Raw genomic sequence first — 14,914 nt, 5'->3', positions numbered from 1 at the left:
TCAAAATGATGAACAGCTGTAATGGCTGCCCAAGGTTCTTCCTTCAAGTATTAACTCTGGGGTGTGAAGACATACGCAATCAAGAAATCTTCATTGTATTCACTTGGAACATTTTCTTTAACCTCTCTTTCATTTCGGAACTGTGGAGTATGTTGTGTAGATCGGAAGCAAAACAAATCCCATTGAATTCCTTTTAGATGTAATTTTAAGGCAGCAAAATTTGAAGATTGTGCAAGGGGTATGTAGAGTTACTAGCGACAATATTCATTCATCCAAGTGCAGGTCTTTTTTACCCATATTTTACCTCCTCACCTCACCTGGGAGTTGTGTCTGTGAGTCCTCGACAGGGGAGGCTCTGTTTCTCTACACCCAAGACTCCACTCAGGACCTGCCTGACAGCTTGTGTACCATGTGGTTTTATGTAACACTAAAGGAAAATACAGTAGAGTTATAGCAGCAGCTGTTCAGAAGGGAGGGAGGGAGAGAAAGAGAGAGAGGAGAAGAGAAAGAGAGCGAGACAAAGAGAGGGAGAGAGAGAGGAAATGCGTTCCTGATGGATTTCTCATTTCGGCCTTTGGCCAGCATCTCTCACTTTCAAGCCTGCCGCCGCTTGAAAAACCATGTGCATATCATGGAGGGTCCCTCATCCTCTCCAGGGACCTCATGCCCTGACAACAACATTAATCAATCAGATGCTAGTAAAAAAGGGCAACCCTCTCTTCTTACCACAACCCCTCGCTCACTCCCCTTGAACCTCCCAAACTCTGAACCACCCCGCGCGCTAACTGTTCCTCACACTCCAAACATGCGGTTAGGGGTAACTGATTCCACACATATCTTTGTCTGTCTAGCAAACCGTCCAAAAAGAAAGTTGTCTAACTGGTTACTGCAACACTCAGTGGAGGATGCTGAGAGATTTATCTCATGCATATTTTCTTGCGCTATATTACATTTCAGAATGTTTCAAATATGCTTATGAGGCAAAATTGAACATGAGATTGGGAAGGTCTTTCAGTTATTATTTGATTAATCTCTTTTTCTGAAGATTCTCCTCCATTACAGTGTAAAGGATGTCTCATGAAATACATCTGGAAAAGACATACATGTCTAATATATTTTGAGTTATGACAGATGGGTTACAATGCTTCGTATTTACAATGTCATTTGGTCAAATTTTTGAATTTAGACCTTGTAGAGTGGAGCTTGTGAAGCTCATTGTGATTGGTCTCGAAGATGAAAAGATCCAGCAAACCTGTGTAAGATTGGTGGAGCAGAGTGCCATGTAGGCTAGAGCAGGGGTTCCCAAATAGTTTATTTTTAGGGGACCACTGTAACGAAAGTCGTCGGGAGAAGGAGAGGAGGACCAAAGTGCAGCGTGGTACGTATCCATAATACTTTTAATCAAAAATGAATACACGAACAAAAACAACAAAACGACCAATGAACAGGCTACCTAAGTATGGCTCTCAATCAGAGACAACGATAGACAGCTGCCTCTGATTGAGAACCATACCAGGCCAAACACATAGAAACAGAAAACCTAGACCTACAACATAGAATACCCACCCACATCACACCCTGACCAGACTAAAAATAGAAACATACAAAGCAATCTACGGTCAGGGCGTGACAGTACCCCCCCCCCCCCCCCCCCCCCAAAGGTGCGGACTCCGGCCGCAAAACCTGAACTAATACGGGGGGGTCTGGGTGGGCATTTCACCGCGGTGGCGGCTCTGATGCGGGACGTAGACCCCACTCCACCTTAGTCTTGGCCCCCTTATGTAGCGCCTCTGGAGTGGCAACCCTCGCCGCCGACCCCGGACTGGGGACCCTTACAACGGACCCCAAATAGGAGGGAAACTCTGGCAGCGCCGGACAGGCGGGAGGCTCTGGCAGCGCCGGACAGGCGGGAGGCTCTGGCTGCTCCGGACAGGAGGGAGGCTCTGGCTGCTCCGGACAGGAGGGAGGCTCTGGCTGCTCCGGACAGGAGGGAGACTCTGGCTGCTCCGGACAGGAGGGAGACTCTGGCTGCTCCGGACTAGAGGGCGTCTTTGGAGGCTCCGGACTAGAGGGCGTCGCTGGAGGCTCCGGACTAGAAGGTGTCGCTGGAGGCTCCGGACTAGAGGGTGTCGCTGGAGGCTCCGGACTTGAGGGCGTTGCTGGAGGAAACGCCTCACTGGAGGTTTTGTGCCATGGATCCTCACTGGAGGCTTCGTGCCATGGATCATCACTGGAGGCTTCGTGCCATGGATCATCACTGGAGGCTTCGTGCCATGGATCATCACTGGAGGCTTCGTGCCATGGATCATCACAGGAGGCTTCGTGCCATGGATCATCACTTGAGGCTTCGTGCCATGGATCATCACTGGAGGCTTCGTGCCATGGATCATCACTGGAGGCTTCTTGCCATGGATCATCACTGGAGGCTTCTTGCCATGGATCATCACTGGAGGCTTCGTGCCATGGATCATCACTGGAGGCTTCGTGCCATGGATCATCACTGGAGGCTTCTTGCCATGGATCAACACTGGAGGCTTGGCTCTGGGAGAAGGCACATGATTCACCAGGCTGGGGAGACATGCAGGAGAATTAGGGCTTAGCACAGGCACAGGACTCACCCGGCTGGGGAGACATGCAGGAGGCCTTGTCCTTGGCCGAGGCACCGGATGCACTGGGCCCTGGAGGCGCACTGGAGGTCTCGAGCAAAGAGCCTGCACAACCCGTCCTGGGTGGATGGTGACTTTGGCTCTGCACGTGCGGGACGCAGGCACAGGACGCACTGGGCTATGCAGACGCACTGGAGACACAGTGTGCAGAGCTGGCGCAGGATAAACCAGGACGAGGAGACGCACTAGAGGCCTGGAGAGCAGGGCTGGCACACTCTTTCCTGGCTCGATGCCCACTCTCGCCCGGCAGATGCGAGGAGCTGCGATGTAACGTACCGGGCTATGAACACGTACTGGAGACACCGTGCGCTCCACCGCATAACACGTTGCCTGACCAGTACAACGCTCGCCACGGTAAGCACGGGGAGTTGGCTCAGGTCTCCTACCTGACTCCGCCAATCTCCCCGTGTGCCCCCCCCAAAAAACAACTTTCTGGGGCTGCCTCTCGGGCTTCCTTGCCAGCCGTGTTCGTGTCGCCAACTCCATTCTCCGATATCCCTCCTCGCACTGTTCAAGAGAATCCCAGGCGGGCTCCGGCACTCTCCCTGGGTCGACCGACCTCCTTTCTATCTCCTCCCAGGTTGTCTCATAGTCCACATAGTGCTGCTCACCTGTCCAGGAGTCCCTCTCACCACGCTGCTTGGTCCTTTGTTGGTGGGTGGTTCTGTAACGAAAGTCATCGGGAGAAGGAGAGGAGGACCAAAGTGCAGCGTGGTACGTATCCATAATACTTTTAATCAAAAATGAATACACGAACAAAAACAACAAAATGACCAACGAACAGTTCTGACAGGTGCAACAAACACTAACCAGAAAATAACCACCCACAAACACAAGTGGGAAAACAGGATACCTAAGTATGGCTCTCAATCAGAGACAACGATAGACAGCTGCCTCTAATTGAGAACCATACCAGGCCAAACACATAGAAACAGAAAACCTAGACCTACAACATAGAATACCCACCCACATCACACCCTGACCAAACTAAAAATAGAAACATACAAAGCAATCTACGGTCAGGGCGTGACAACCACTTTAGCGATAGCAAATTTATTATGGACACCCTCATAATATCAGAACACAACACCTACTTCAGAGTGTATATGCTTTTTTACTATGGATTCTGCAGTGCATGGCTGCACTAATTCAGTCTCGGGCTCTGGGATTGTTTTTTTTTTAAACCCCCCTCTTTGCATCAGAGTGAAAATGCTGCAGTTTTAAAGCTAATTTCCTGCAATTCTACACATTTTGCCATGGGACAGAGAGAAAATATTGCAGTTTTAAAACTTAAATTACAGTGCATTATGTCAACAACAATAATGGGTGGGGGGAATACAAGAATACTTTTGGGGGGAAAATACTTATCATTGATGGAGTACTGTGGATACCAATATCCCTGTGAGCCTCCCAGGCCCATGTGCATCTAAGGGTTAAGAACATCCATTTTGGATGAATAATATTACATTGTATTGTATCGCACCCTCTAAACTTTTTTCACTGATCCAAAATTCAGTTAATCTGTTGTTTAATACACATAAAAATACCAATAATTTAGATCTACCCCACTGGGAACCTTTGGGCTACAGAGCCCAGACAGAGACGAAGGTGTCTTGTCCATGTTCCAGGCACTTCACAAACATATTTGTAGGTCAATTACATTGACATTTTAGAGAGAATCCCTTCAGGCATTTGCCTCTTTCGAGTATTTCTGGAAATTGATGGTAATTTGAAGTCTAAAAATGAAGAAAAAAAACAAACAGGGTTGAAAACTAAAAGGACACTTTTTCTCTCCTGCGAGATAATAGAGCTAAATGATGTCATGTGAAAACCTGAGGTATTTAAATCATGGACATCATTTGTTAACTTCTTATGGCTGCAGGGGCAGTATTGAGTAGCTTGGATGAAAGGTGCACAGAGGTGCCCATAGTAAACTGCCTGCTCCTCAGTCCCAGTTGCTAATATATGCATATTATTATTCGTATTGGATAGAAAACATTCGGAAGTTTCTAAAACTGTTTGAATGATGTCTGTGAGTATAACAGAACCCTGAGAAAAAATCCAAACAGGAAGTGGGAATTCTGAGGTTGGTAGATTTTCAACACAGCCCCTATTGAACAAACAGTGGGACATGGATGAGTTTGCACTTCCTACGGCTTCCACTAGATGTCAACAGTCTGTAGAACCTTGTCTGATGCCTCTACTGTGAAGTGGGGCCGAAGGAGACAGGAAATAGTCAGGTCTACCATGACCTGGCCATGCTCTGACCATGCTCGTTCACACGAGAGGGAGCTCTGTTCCATCGCATATCTGAAGTCAATGTAATTCTCCGGTTGGAACGTTACTAAAGATTTATGTTAAAAACATTCTAAAGATTGATTCAATACATCGTTTGACATGTTTCTACTGACTGTTACGGAGCTTTTAGTGAACGCGCTTTCTGACTTTGGATTTGTTTACCAAACACGCTAACAAAAATAGCTATTTTGACATAAATGATGGACATTACCGAACAAAACAAACATTTATTGTGGAAGTGGGAGTCCTGGGAGTGCATTCCGACGAAGATCAGCAAAGGTAAGTGAAGAGTTATAATGCTTTTTATGAGTTTTGTTGACTGCACAATTTGGCGGGTAACTGTATGGCTTCCTTTTGTGGCTGAACGCTGTTCTCAGATTATTGAATATTGTGCTTTTGCCGTAAAGCTTTTTGAAATCTGACACAGCGGTTGCATTAAGAACAAGTGTATCTTTAATTCTATGTAAAACATGTATCTTTCATCAAAGTTTATGATGAGTATTTATGTTATTTGACTTGGCTTTCTGCAATTTCATTTCTGGCATTTCTGAACATGGCGCCAATGTAAACTGAGGTTTTTGGATATAAATATGAGCTTTATCGAACAAAACATATATGTATTGTGTAACATGAAGTCCTATGAGTGTCATCTGATGAAGATCATCAAAGGTTAGTGATTAATTTTATCTCTATTTCTGCTTTTTGTGACTCCTGTCTTTGGCTGGAAAAATGACTGTGTTTTTCTGTGATTTTGCGGTGACCTAACATAATGGTTTGTGGTGCTTTCGCTGTAAAGCCTATTTGAAATCGGACACTTTGGTGGGATTAACAACAAGATTACCTTTAAAATGGTATAAGATACATGTATGTTTGAGGAATTTTAATTATGAGATTTCTGTTGTTTGAATTTGGCGCCCTGCACTTTCACTGGCTGTTGTCATATCATCCCGTTAAAGGGATTGCAGCCATAATTAATGCAGTTTTCCTCATCATATAATTTTGAAACGCTTTGAAAGTCTCCAAAGATCAAATCAAACTTAATTTTCTGAGAAGGTCACCCCTGACTCTGGTTAACCAAAGTAAATAATGACCATCGGTCTTCAATGTTGCTCAGCGGTTTGGCAAGGTAGTTGGAAGGAGGATTTAGGACGGACTATGGAGCCCATTGTAGCGTTGTTTCTTTTTCAGGAGTCATGTGTGTTTTTTTCATTGGCTCTGCTAGAGCACTGCCCCATTGCATCTGAACACCAAAGACTTACCCTGCTCCTCATCAACCTGCTAAAGTCCTCAGACACATCCTCAATAAACAACCACACTGACCACTGGAGACATGTTGATATAAGAACAACTTGGTGAAGCCTCTTCTTTAAAACTGATCCAAATTGAATCAATACATTTAAAAAAGCCAAAGGCTGGATTTTGGTGTGTGAACTTGACAGTTTTAGTGTCAGTGCGTTTTGAAGATGTCAGCCAGCTGGGTTTTCACGTAGGTACCCAAATGGTCCATCTCTGGGCAGGACTGAAGAACCTTTGGCCTGAGAGCTGACCTGCTCCAGCACAGCTGCAATGACGCATCTTCCAGATGTCAACGAGTTGGGGAGGCTGAGAAGGCAGTGCGCTGAGGGAGAAACCCAGCAGTAGGATTTGAGGTGGTGGTTATGGCTTACCCTGTTAGTTGTTTTTGATCTCTAGGTGATCATCTATAAAGCAGGGTGTGTGGTATACACTGCAGGCAGTAAAAGTACTATTATCTGTGAGGGTATATGTGCCCACTCCAAGCGGAGAGGTCTTGTGTCGAAGGGTGCTCAGGAGGACTCCTGGTTTAACGAGAAGTGACAAGTGTTTGGTTTACCAGTGACTCCACAGCCCAAACTCACTGCCCCATAAACTCAGCCAACCCAAACCCCCTCTCCTCCCTTCCCCTGCCTGCCATCTTGTGTCACACTATCTCATCCATCTTCATCAGGCCCACCACCCCCTAAAACACAGCTCCCAGCAGCTTACCAGCAGCCCTCTCCCGGCCCCACCACTGTTTTATCACCCCAACTGACAAATTGCGGGATCTGATCCATATCTCACAGCCATTAGTTCCAGGTTACCCGTCCCTATAAATCTAGCTACCTGTCTCCTGTTCTGAGCACCCCACTCTCTGTGCTGCCATTCGGCATTTGAAATAAAACACTCATTCCTGACTGGATCAGGCAGTGGAGTCCTTCCAAAGACTATTAAGAAGAGAAAAGAGCATCACTTGTGTCTATCCTTCAGAAGTTTGGGCCAGGTGGAGGGGGGTTGCTGTTGAGCGAGGGAGGGAGGGTAGAGGACAGAGGGAGGGAGGGAGGCCAGAGCCTGGGCCTTAGCGCTGTAAATCAGTGCTCCTCTCCTCCTCACACATGAAGTGAATTACATTCTCTTCTATTTAGGCTGAAGTTTTTACGAGGCCGACTCTACCTCTTCTGAGGAGACTCATCTGAGCGGTGGCGGCGCTGGCTGGCTCGCTTAGCGAATCTGTCACATAGCTCCCCTTTCATTACCAATAAACATTTTGCATGTAGCTATTATAGTTAGAGGGATCTAATAAGGTATAAGCATAGCCTTTTATGAAGCGTAGAAATCAATTTGGGAAGACGTTTTTCTCTCTATCTGGAGAGTGCGCTAGGCTTCTGATGCTAGCCGACACAGAGAGTAGAGGATCCTGCTCTGTTTGTCTCTGTGGTGCCCTGTCTCTGATCTCTGAGGCCTCTATGGAGAGGCTGAGGAGAGATCCCAGCACTACCTCATAGTGTCACAGGATAGATTATAGACTATCTATTGAATGTCTTATTTTCATGTTGAACAACCAAATCTTGCAGAGTTCCATCTTGACCCATCTTGTCAATCCCCCAAAACTGAAAGGGACATATTGTCACACATTCATCAAAGACAGATATATTCATTTTATGTACTTTAGGATAAACACAATGACGTCACAGAGATGTATCATGAAATAGAGATTTACCAGGTTGTTTCTATGCTAGGTGATTACCAATGGCAGGAGAGAATGGCATAGTAGGATTCAGTAGTTACAATAGCAGAGCCCACCCAACCCAACAGGCATCCATGTTCCCACCAGTCTGGTTTTATATCGGTTCCATAAAGGAATGGATAGGGTTTATGTAGATTGTGGAGGAGAAATTGTTGCAATGCATCCATGTGAATGTTCGAACAGTTTCTTATTATTAGAATTTAAATGACTTTCCTTCAGTCCCTCTGTATTCCTGATACTTATCGAGCTAATCCCACTCTCCTCTCAAATTCACACTCCCAGCCTCTCTAATTAGCATAGTGTCAGTCTGGCAGGCAGGCAGAGAGAGAAACAGCCAGAGCTGAGTGGGTAGCGCATGGTTTAAAACCGATGAGGATTTCTGTGTTGTTTTGCCTCTTTGCACCACTGTGTTCATTGTGTTTGTGGAGTGCACCATTGAGAAAACATGAGCAGAAGGGTTCATCCTTGTTTTTGTAGCGCATAGTTCACTTTGTGAAATGTGTACACGAGGCACCGTTGTCTTAAGAAACGTAGAATTGTTACAATAACTTTAAATAAAGACAATTAGATCCTATTTGAGACAAAGGGTTTGAATGCAATGTAATGTCATGCATTGCAGTGTTGTGTTAGTGTTATCGTAGATCAATGATAAGCGAATGGGATCCTCAGCTCTGTAGAGTCCATTGTGTTGTGTTAGTGAGTGAGGTCTAGAGAAATGGTGGAATACAGACCCAGGCCACCCTCTCAGATAAGAGGTTACATCCCACTAGGCAAAGACACTAGATCAATTTCTAATTTTCATTTAAATTTGGTTGAGTTGTCAACTAACATGAATTCAACGTGAAATCAACAAGAAAATGTACAATGTCATTGGATTTAGGTTGGGTGAAAAAAATGCTAAATGCCCTTTTTTTTACCCAATTAGTTTTCCACATTGATTCAATGTCATCACATTGATTATTTGTGTTGAAATGAATTGGAAACCATGTTGGTTAACAATGTTTGCCCATTGGGATTAAAGGATACACTGTATATGTGACACTGCCAAATCAAAAGTACAGAAAAGCAACAGCTGTTAACACATCTCTCTCCAGACCTTCACTTCACTAGACTCGGGGACATGTTTCCAGGACCTTCAACTTGCCTGACGTTCGTTCCAGCCTTCATTTCCCCCAACCCCCCCTACCCCCTTTTGGTCTCCCTCCACTAAGCTCTAGTCCTAAGAGATGTGGTTGTGCCCCAGGTTTTCTACCATCCCCCCCATCCTCCAACTTCCTCCAGTATCTTGCAGGGATACTGAACATAGTCCATGTTAGTCCAAGTGTAGAGGAAGCCAGGCAACCAGCAAACCTCTTACACTGGCAAAACAGGACAGAGATGGATGCTGTAGTAGCAGACTTTGAGGTGAAATGGAGGAGGGATGAAGCTCTCTCTCTGTAGTGTAGAGGAATTCAACCGGATTGGGGAGAGCAGTGGAGAATCTGTGGTCCAAGGTGACTTTGTGATCGGGTTCCAGAGTACAGCTTCAAATCCTCCTCCTGTTTGTGTTGTGTGTCGCATGTTTGTCTGTGTGTGTGCACTCGTGCGCATGCATATGTGCGTGCATGCCTGTGTGTGTTTGTGTGCCTGTTTATCTCAGTGTCTGCTGTTGTAGAGCCCATGGCTGCTGGAGAAAACATTCCATCTCCTCTGAATCAGCAGTGACGCATGGCCCCCTCTCGCCCAACAATACAGTATTGACCTGGTCACATTGGGCCCAATGTTTGCCAGCGTTAACTCGATAGCGGTGCAGCCTTTGGCATTTTAGTTGACTTGAGTAGCTAGGCGTCGCAGCGGGCTTGTTCAAAGCCTCGGAGTAAATTCACTTAGACAAATGCGCTTCACAGACTCCCCTCTCATTAAAGTGGATGGGTGACAATGGGGGCCGCAGGGCATGGGAGGCAGATGTTGAGACATCACCATGCACCACTCTGAACATCCTATTATGTCATTATAGACTGACATGAGGAGGGGAGGGACATTCTATCAGAAACTGTTGTAAATTGTGTATCGGAGGATTTCATAACAGTGTTAAGAAAGACCAGAAATGTACAGTTTCATAATGTGTTTTGTGAGAGAGAAAGAGAGACAGAGAGAAAGAGAGACAGAGAGAAAGAGAGACAGAGAGACAGAGAGACAGAGAGAAAGAGAGACAGAGAGAAAGAGAGACAGAGAGAAAGAGAGACAGAGAGAAAGAGAGACAGAGAGAAGGAGAGACAGAGAGAAAGAGAGACAGAGAGACAGAGAGACAGAGAGCAAGAGAGCAAGAGAGCAAGAGAGCAAGAGAGCAAGAGAGCAAGAGAGCAAGTGTTAGAAAGAGAAAAGTGAAGTGAAGGAAAAATAGAAAGTGGGCAAGGCATTTCTGTGTGTTTTGTGTTTGCCATGATAGAACACCTCCTGCCTGTGGCTTGACTGACAAAAATAAGGAAGTGTAATGGAACATAAAAGAGGGGCGGGTTGTGTGGTGAGGTTCAGAGGTCAGAGGTGAGGGTGGCACTGCAGGGCCGGGTGATTGGGCGTGTGTGGAAGGAAGGGGTGTGTCCCTATGGCAGGCAGCTGTTTGTCCAGCTCCAGCTCAGAACCAGCACCACGCTCCACTACATCCCAATAGCAGCCACATCAGTGAGAGCAGCAGGGAGCCCTGAGCCATGGCAGTGCTTTATTTGGTCTAGAAGAGTTTGTTTGTTGAATGGAAAGTGTGAGGAAATGATCTGCTTCCAGAAGAGGCTTCCTGTTGGTTGGAGTTAGAAGTTGAGTGACTTATTTCTCACGAGTGCTTGGACAGTGGGGTATTATTATCTCAGTCCCTTTTCATCACGAGATGCTCTTGATGAGGCAGACAATCAAAACTGAGATTTTTCTTTATGTGATTGAGATCTCTGTGTATGTGAATTTATGTGTAGCATTTGTTTGTGTTCAGGAGGAGAGGCCTCAATAGCAATGAGTCTGTCCCTGTGTTAGTCCCTTGAAAGTTAGGCTCTTTAAGAGCTGTTTAAAAGGGACGCCCCTTCTTTGTTCCCAGTGTTCTGACTGGCGTATGGAATCCCTTTTGTCCCCTCCTTTCATCTGGCTTCACAATAGGCCAGGCCGTTTGAAACACAACAGTAGATGAACTGCGCTGACAGTGTATTAAACTCTGATGAATTGCCAGTGCGAGGCAAAGATCAATGTCCTTCAACCTTTAGCCCACATTGGGCCCAGGCCTTGTCTTGGTTAAATGGAACAGGTTGCTGGCTGTATGGCTGCTCTTTTCAAAAGGCCTGATTATATTCATGTTTTGTTGAAGCAGAAGCCTTTTTAAAATGTGTAAATCACTGCAGTTAAAAAGGACTCTCTTTAGTCACTTCCATTCAGGGAGTTGACATTGTGCATTCGTAGTTGAACGTTGATAATGGTGTGTGCATTTTGATATAATTCTACATTTTATTTAGCTACCAAGATGTAAACAATGTGCCCTTAGACTGTGAAAATAATATGTATTCATGTTTTTTTTAATTACAGATAAACTGCAAGAAATAGTTCACTATGTATGTATTTATATTTACATATATCTGATTATGAGAGAGAGAGAGAGAGAGAGAGAGAGAGAGAGAGAGAGAGAGAGAGAGAGAATACATACTATTGACAAGAGAGTATGCACAACTGTGTTGGCATTCTTTATGGCCTCCAAGTGTCTAATAGGTTCACAAACATACTTGAGATGTCTGATATGCAGCTTGTGGCCCCTACCTCTGACCCCTTAATGACTTCTTAGGGCAGACTGTTGACACAGATCACAGCTTCAGCCACTTAAGAAGAACAACAGGGCCAGACCACTGGACCTCCATGCAGTCTCTGGTTCCTACAGGGACAAGCTAGCTCCACCACCACCACCACCACCACCACCAACATCTCTCACAGCAACAGGCAGATGAATCACAGGTGGTAGGACTACACACTCAATTCATCTGGAGCATTCTGGAATCATAGATCCATTTGATAATATATACATTATGTTAACATACTCACCTATTCCTTTGCACAGAACATGAGGAGAAGATGATGGCTTTTCTGGTATACACAACCTTGTGCTTGCTGAGGGTTAGAGGGTGCTTCACTCTTACAGACGGCTTATCATAGAGTAGCTAAACTGAGTGGAAGGTAGACATTCTCTCTCTCTCTGTTTTGCTCTCTCTCTCTCTCTCTTGCTCTCTTTCTCTCTCTCTCTTGCTCTCTCTCTGTCTTGCTCTCTCTCTCTCTCTCTCTCTCTCTCTCTCTCTCTCTCTCTCTCTCTCTCTCTCTCTCTCTCTCTCTCTCTCTCTTGCTCACTCTCTCTCTCTCTCTCTCTCTCTCTCTCTCTCTCTCTCTCTCTCTCTCTCTCTCTCTCTCTCTCTCTCTCTCTCTCTCTCTCTGTCTTGCTCACTCTCTCTCTGTCTTGCTCTCTCTCTCTCTCTCTCTCTCTCTCTCTCTCTCTCTCTCTCTCTCTCTCTCTCTCTCTCTCTCTCTCTCTCTCTCTCTCTCTCTCTTCTCTCTGTTTGTAGTTAGTCCTCTTCGTCCTCCTCATCAGTTCTTTTCCCTCCAGGTGTGGTTCAGCAACAGAAGGGCCAGATGGCGCAAGCAGGCAGGAGCCAATCAGCTGGCCGCCTTCAACCACCTGTTACCTGGAGGCTTCCCGCCCACGGGGATGCCCAGCCTACCTACATACCAGCTACCTGAGTGCTCATACCCCGGCACTACACTGTCACAGGGTAAGACACACACACCGACACACACACATGCGCACACACTCACACACAAGCCTCCACATCTGCTTATCCCAGAGGCTCTGTTTTGGGCTCAGATGTTTGTGTAAATGGGCGTGTTTTAATCTACTCTAGGTATCACTTGGGTTACAAATATCTATGGTATGTCTGCTACACGTTTAGGACATGTTAACAGAATGTTATATCATTAAACAGTTATGTGCTAAATATAGGATCTATACAGCAACTAGCCTTTGTTACACGATGACAGGGAAACAGCCTAAGGCTTTAACGGAGTTTGAAATCAAATCAAGAGCAGGATATTTCTAAGCTACATACAGTATGAAAAGGGGTCACATTATGTCTGAGCCGGCATAAGCCACTGCTAAAACATCATTTTATCTCCTTACTTTTGGTTTTTGATCTGAGTCTGGGGATTTGAGACCATTAAGGTGCAATACGTTGTTTACAAGGCTGAGGTTTGAGAACAGTATATTTAGTTGTGGTTCTCTTGTCTCACTTCCTTACCCATGTTCCGTGTCGTTGTTATTGGTTCAGATGGCAGCAGTACGTTACATCGGCCCCAACCCCTGCCTCCGTCCTCCATGCACCAGGGCGGGCTCTCTGACGGCAGCTCCCCCTACGGCCTCTCATCCAATCGCCACAGCTTCTCCAGCTACTCAGACACCTTCATGAGCCAATCAGCTGCCAGCAACCACATGAACCCGGTCAGCAACGGACTCTCCCCACAGGTCAGTTCAAGGCCAAGGGCACAAGTCTCCCCTATTTCCTCCCTGTCTCGCCTCTTTTGATATGGATATGTACCGTAAGCTACATAAAGTTACATTTTTACAAAAAATGCTTCTGATATAGACATCTGACAATTTTTATGATTCAATGACCCAAGGTTAAAATTGTGTATATAATTTGCTGAACCACCACTCAATTAGAAAAAGCAACTCAGTAATAGACTACTGTGTGTCGATCCATCGTCTTTTATTCTAGCTTCTAAAGCTCTGGGTTTTCATTGGCTCATTTAAATTGCTACAATTGTAAAACAATTGGATTAACATCAACAAATTAAAATTAATCTTGATAGAGGCACATCTGCTCCAAAACAGAGGTTTCCACTTTCCTGGGACATCAAAATCCTACTTCGAACATGAGAAACACATGTGAATAAAATAATTAGCTAAAGCTTAGAAATGAAGGCACTTAATCTCCTTCAAGGAATTGTTCAAAGTTTTTAGACCTTAGTATTATATGGTATTCCATTAATCTTGTACGACAGTCGTCTTCAGCTCTCAGTCTGGGCTGTGTGCAGTATCTGTCTGTAGAGGAAACAGCTGGCTACGGTAGGCTTGTAGAGGAGGGTCTGTATATGTGTGGGAGGCAGTGTAGGGCTACCCTGCTCCCCTCCATAGGCTCCTAACCCCCCAGTCATGCTGCTTCACCTTCCCTCTCCTCTCCTCTCTGCGCGGCCCTCCAAACAGTAAAAGTACGATGGAGCATTAGAGTAATAGATGCGTCGCTGTCCAAATTGGAGTTTGAATTAATAGGCATTAGATTGCCTTCTCACTGAGCAATTCTCTTCTGTCGTAGAAAATACAATTGCTTTGCCCCTGTGTCCGCTTGTGTGTGTTAGCGTGTGTGTGTGTGTGATGTGTTTCTGTAAAGCTGGAGATTCCACATGTTATCTTCTTTGGGCACCTCAGTAAGGAGTGTTTAAATGTGACTCTATGTAAGGGGTTGAGCCTTAAGTAGGTAGAACAGAATGTACAATTATTTGTATTGATGCAAATCGTGTGTAAGGAGTTAATTATACACAAGTACCCATCAATACTGGCCAGTCTTGCCCACCCTCACCAACAGGATGTGGTTAACAAGCAGAAAATAAGATTGAAATGGTGTGTAAAGAGTTGAAAATGAATTTCATTACTGCATTTGTCCGCAATTCCCCCTCATTCACACGTGTTTTATTGGGAGTTTTTTTCTTTCTTCAAATATTTCTCAGGCAGATTCTTGGTATTACCCCTCTTTCTTCTTGGAAGAAATAATTAAGGATTTTGGTGACAAAAACAGAGATTTTCTCTCCTGCTGGAGCGTTAGAGGATAACATGGAGGCTCACGGGGTGGTTGATTGTTAATCATGGCACAGGGGCTTTAAG

At 45.3% G+C, this 14,914-nt stretch overlaps 1 protein-coding gene across 9 annotated transcripts in view; it reads left to right on the top strand.

The window, feature by feature from the left end:
• The window catches only part of LOC139535712 (paired box protein Pax-7-like), a 67,171-nt gene that overhangs the window by 29,641 nt on the left and 22,616 nt on the right, over positions 1-14,914 (top strand). For all 9 annotated transcript variants that reach the window (XM_071335418.1, XM_071335417.1, XM_071335422.1 and 6 more), the window contains exons 6-7: positions 12,587-12,752; positions 13,305-13,498. In XM_071335418.1, the coding sequence (XP_071191519.1) occupies positions 12,587-12,752; positions 13,305-13,498 (360 nt within the window). The remainder of the gene's footprint in view (positions 1-12,586; positions 12,753-13,304; positions 13,499-14,914) is intronic.

This window comes from Salvelinus alpinus, chromosome 12 (assembly GCF_045679555.1).
Source record: "Salvelinus alpinus chromosome 12, SLU_Salpinus.1, whole genome shotgun sequence".
Taxonomy (NCBI): domain Eukaryota; kingdom Metazoa; phylum Chordata; class Actinopteri; order Salmoniformes; family Salmonidae; genus Salvelinus; species Salvelinus alpinus.
Note: the sequence above shows the minus strand (reverse complement) of the source record. Positions and strands in the feature narration are given on the sequence as shown.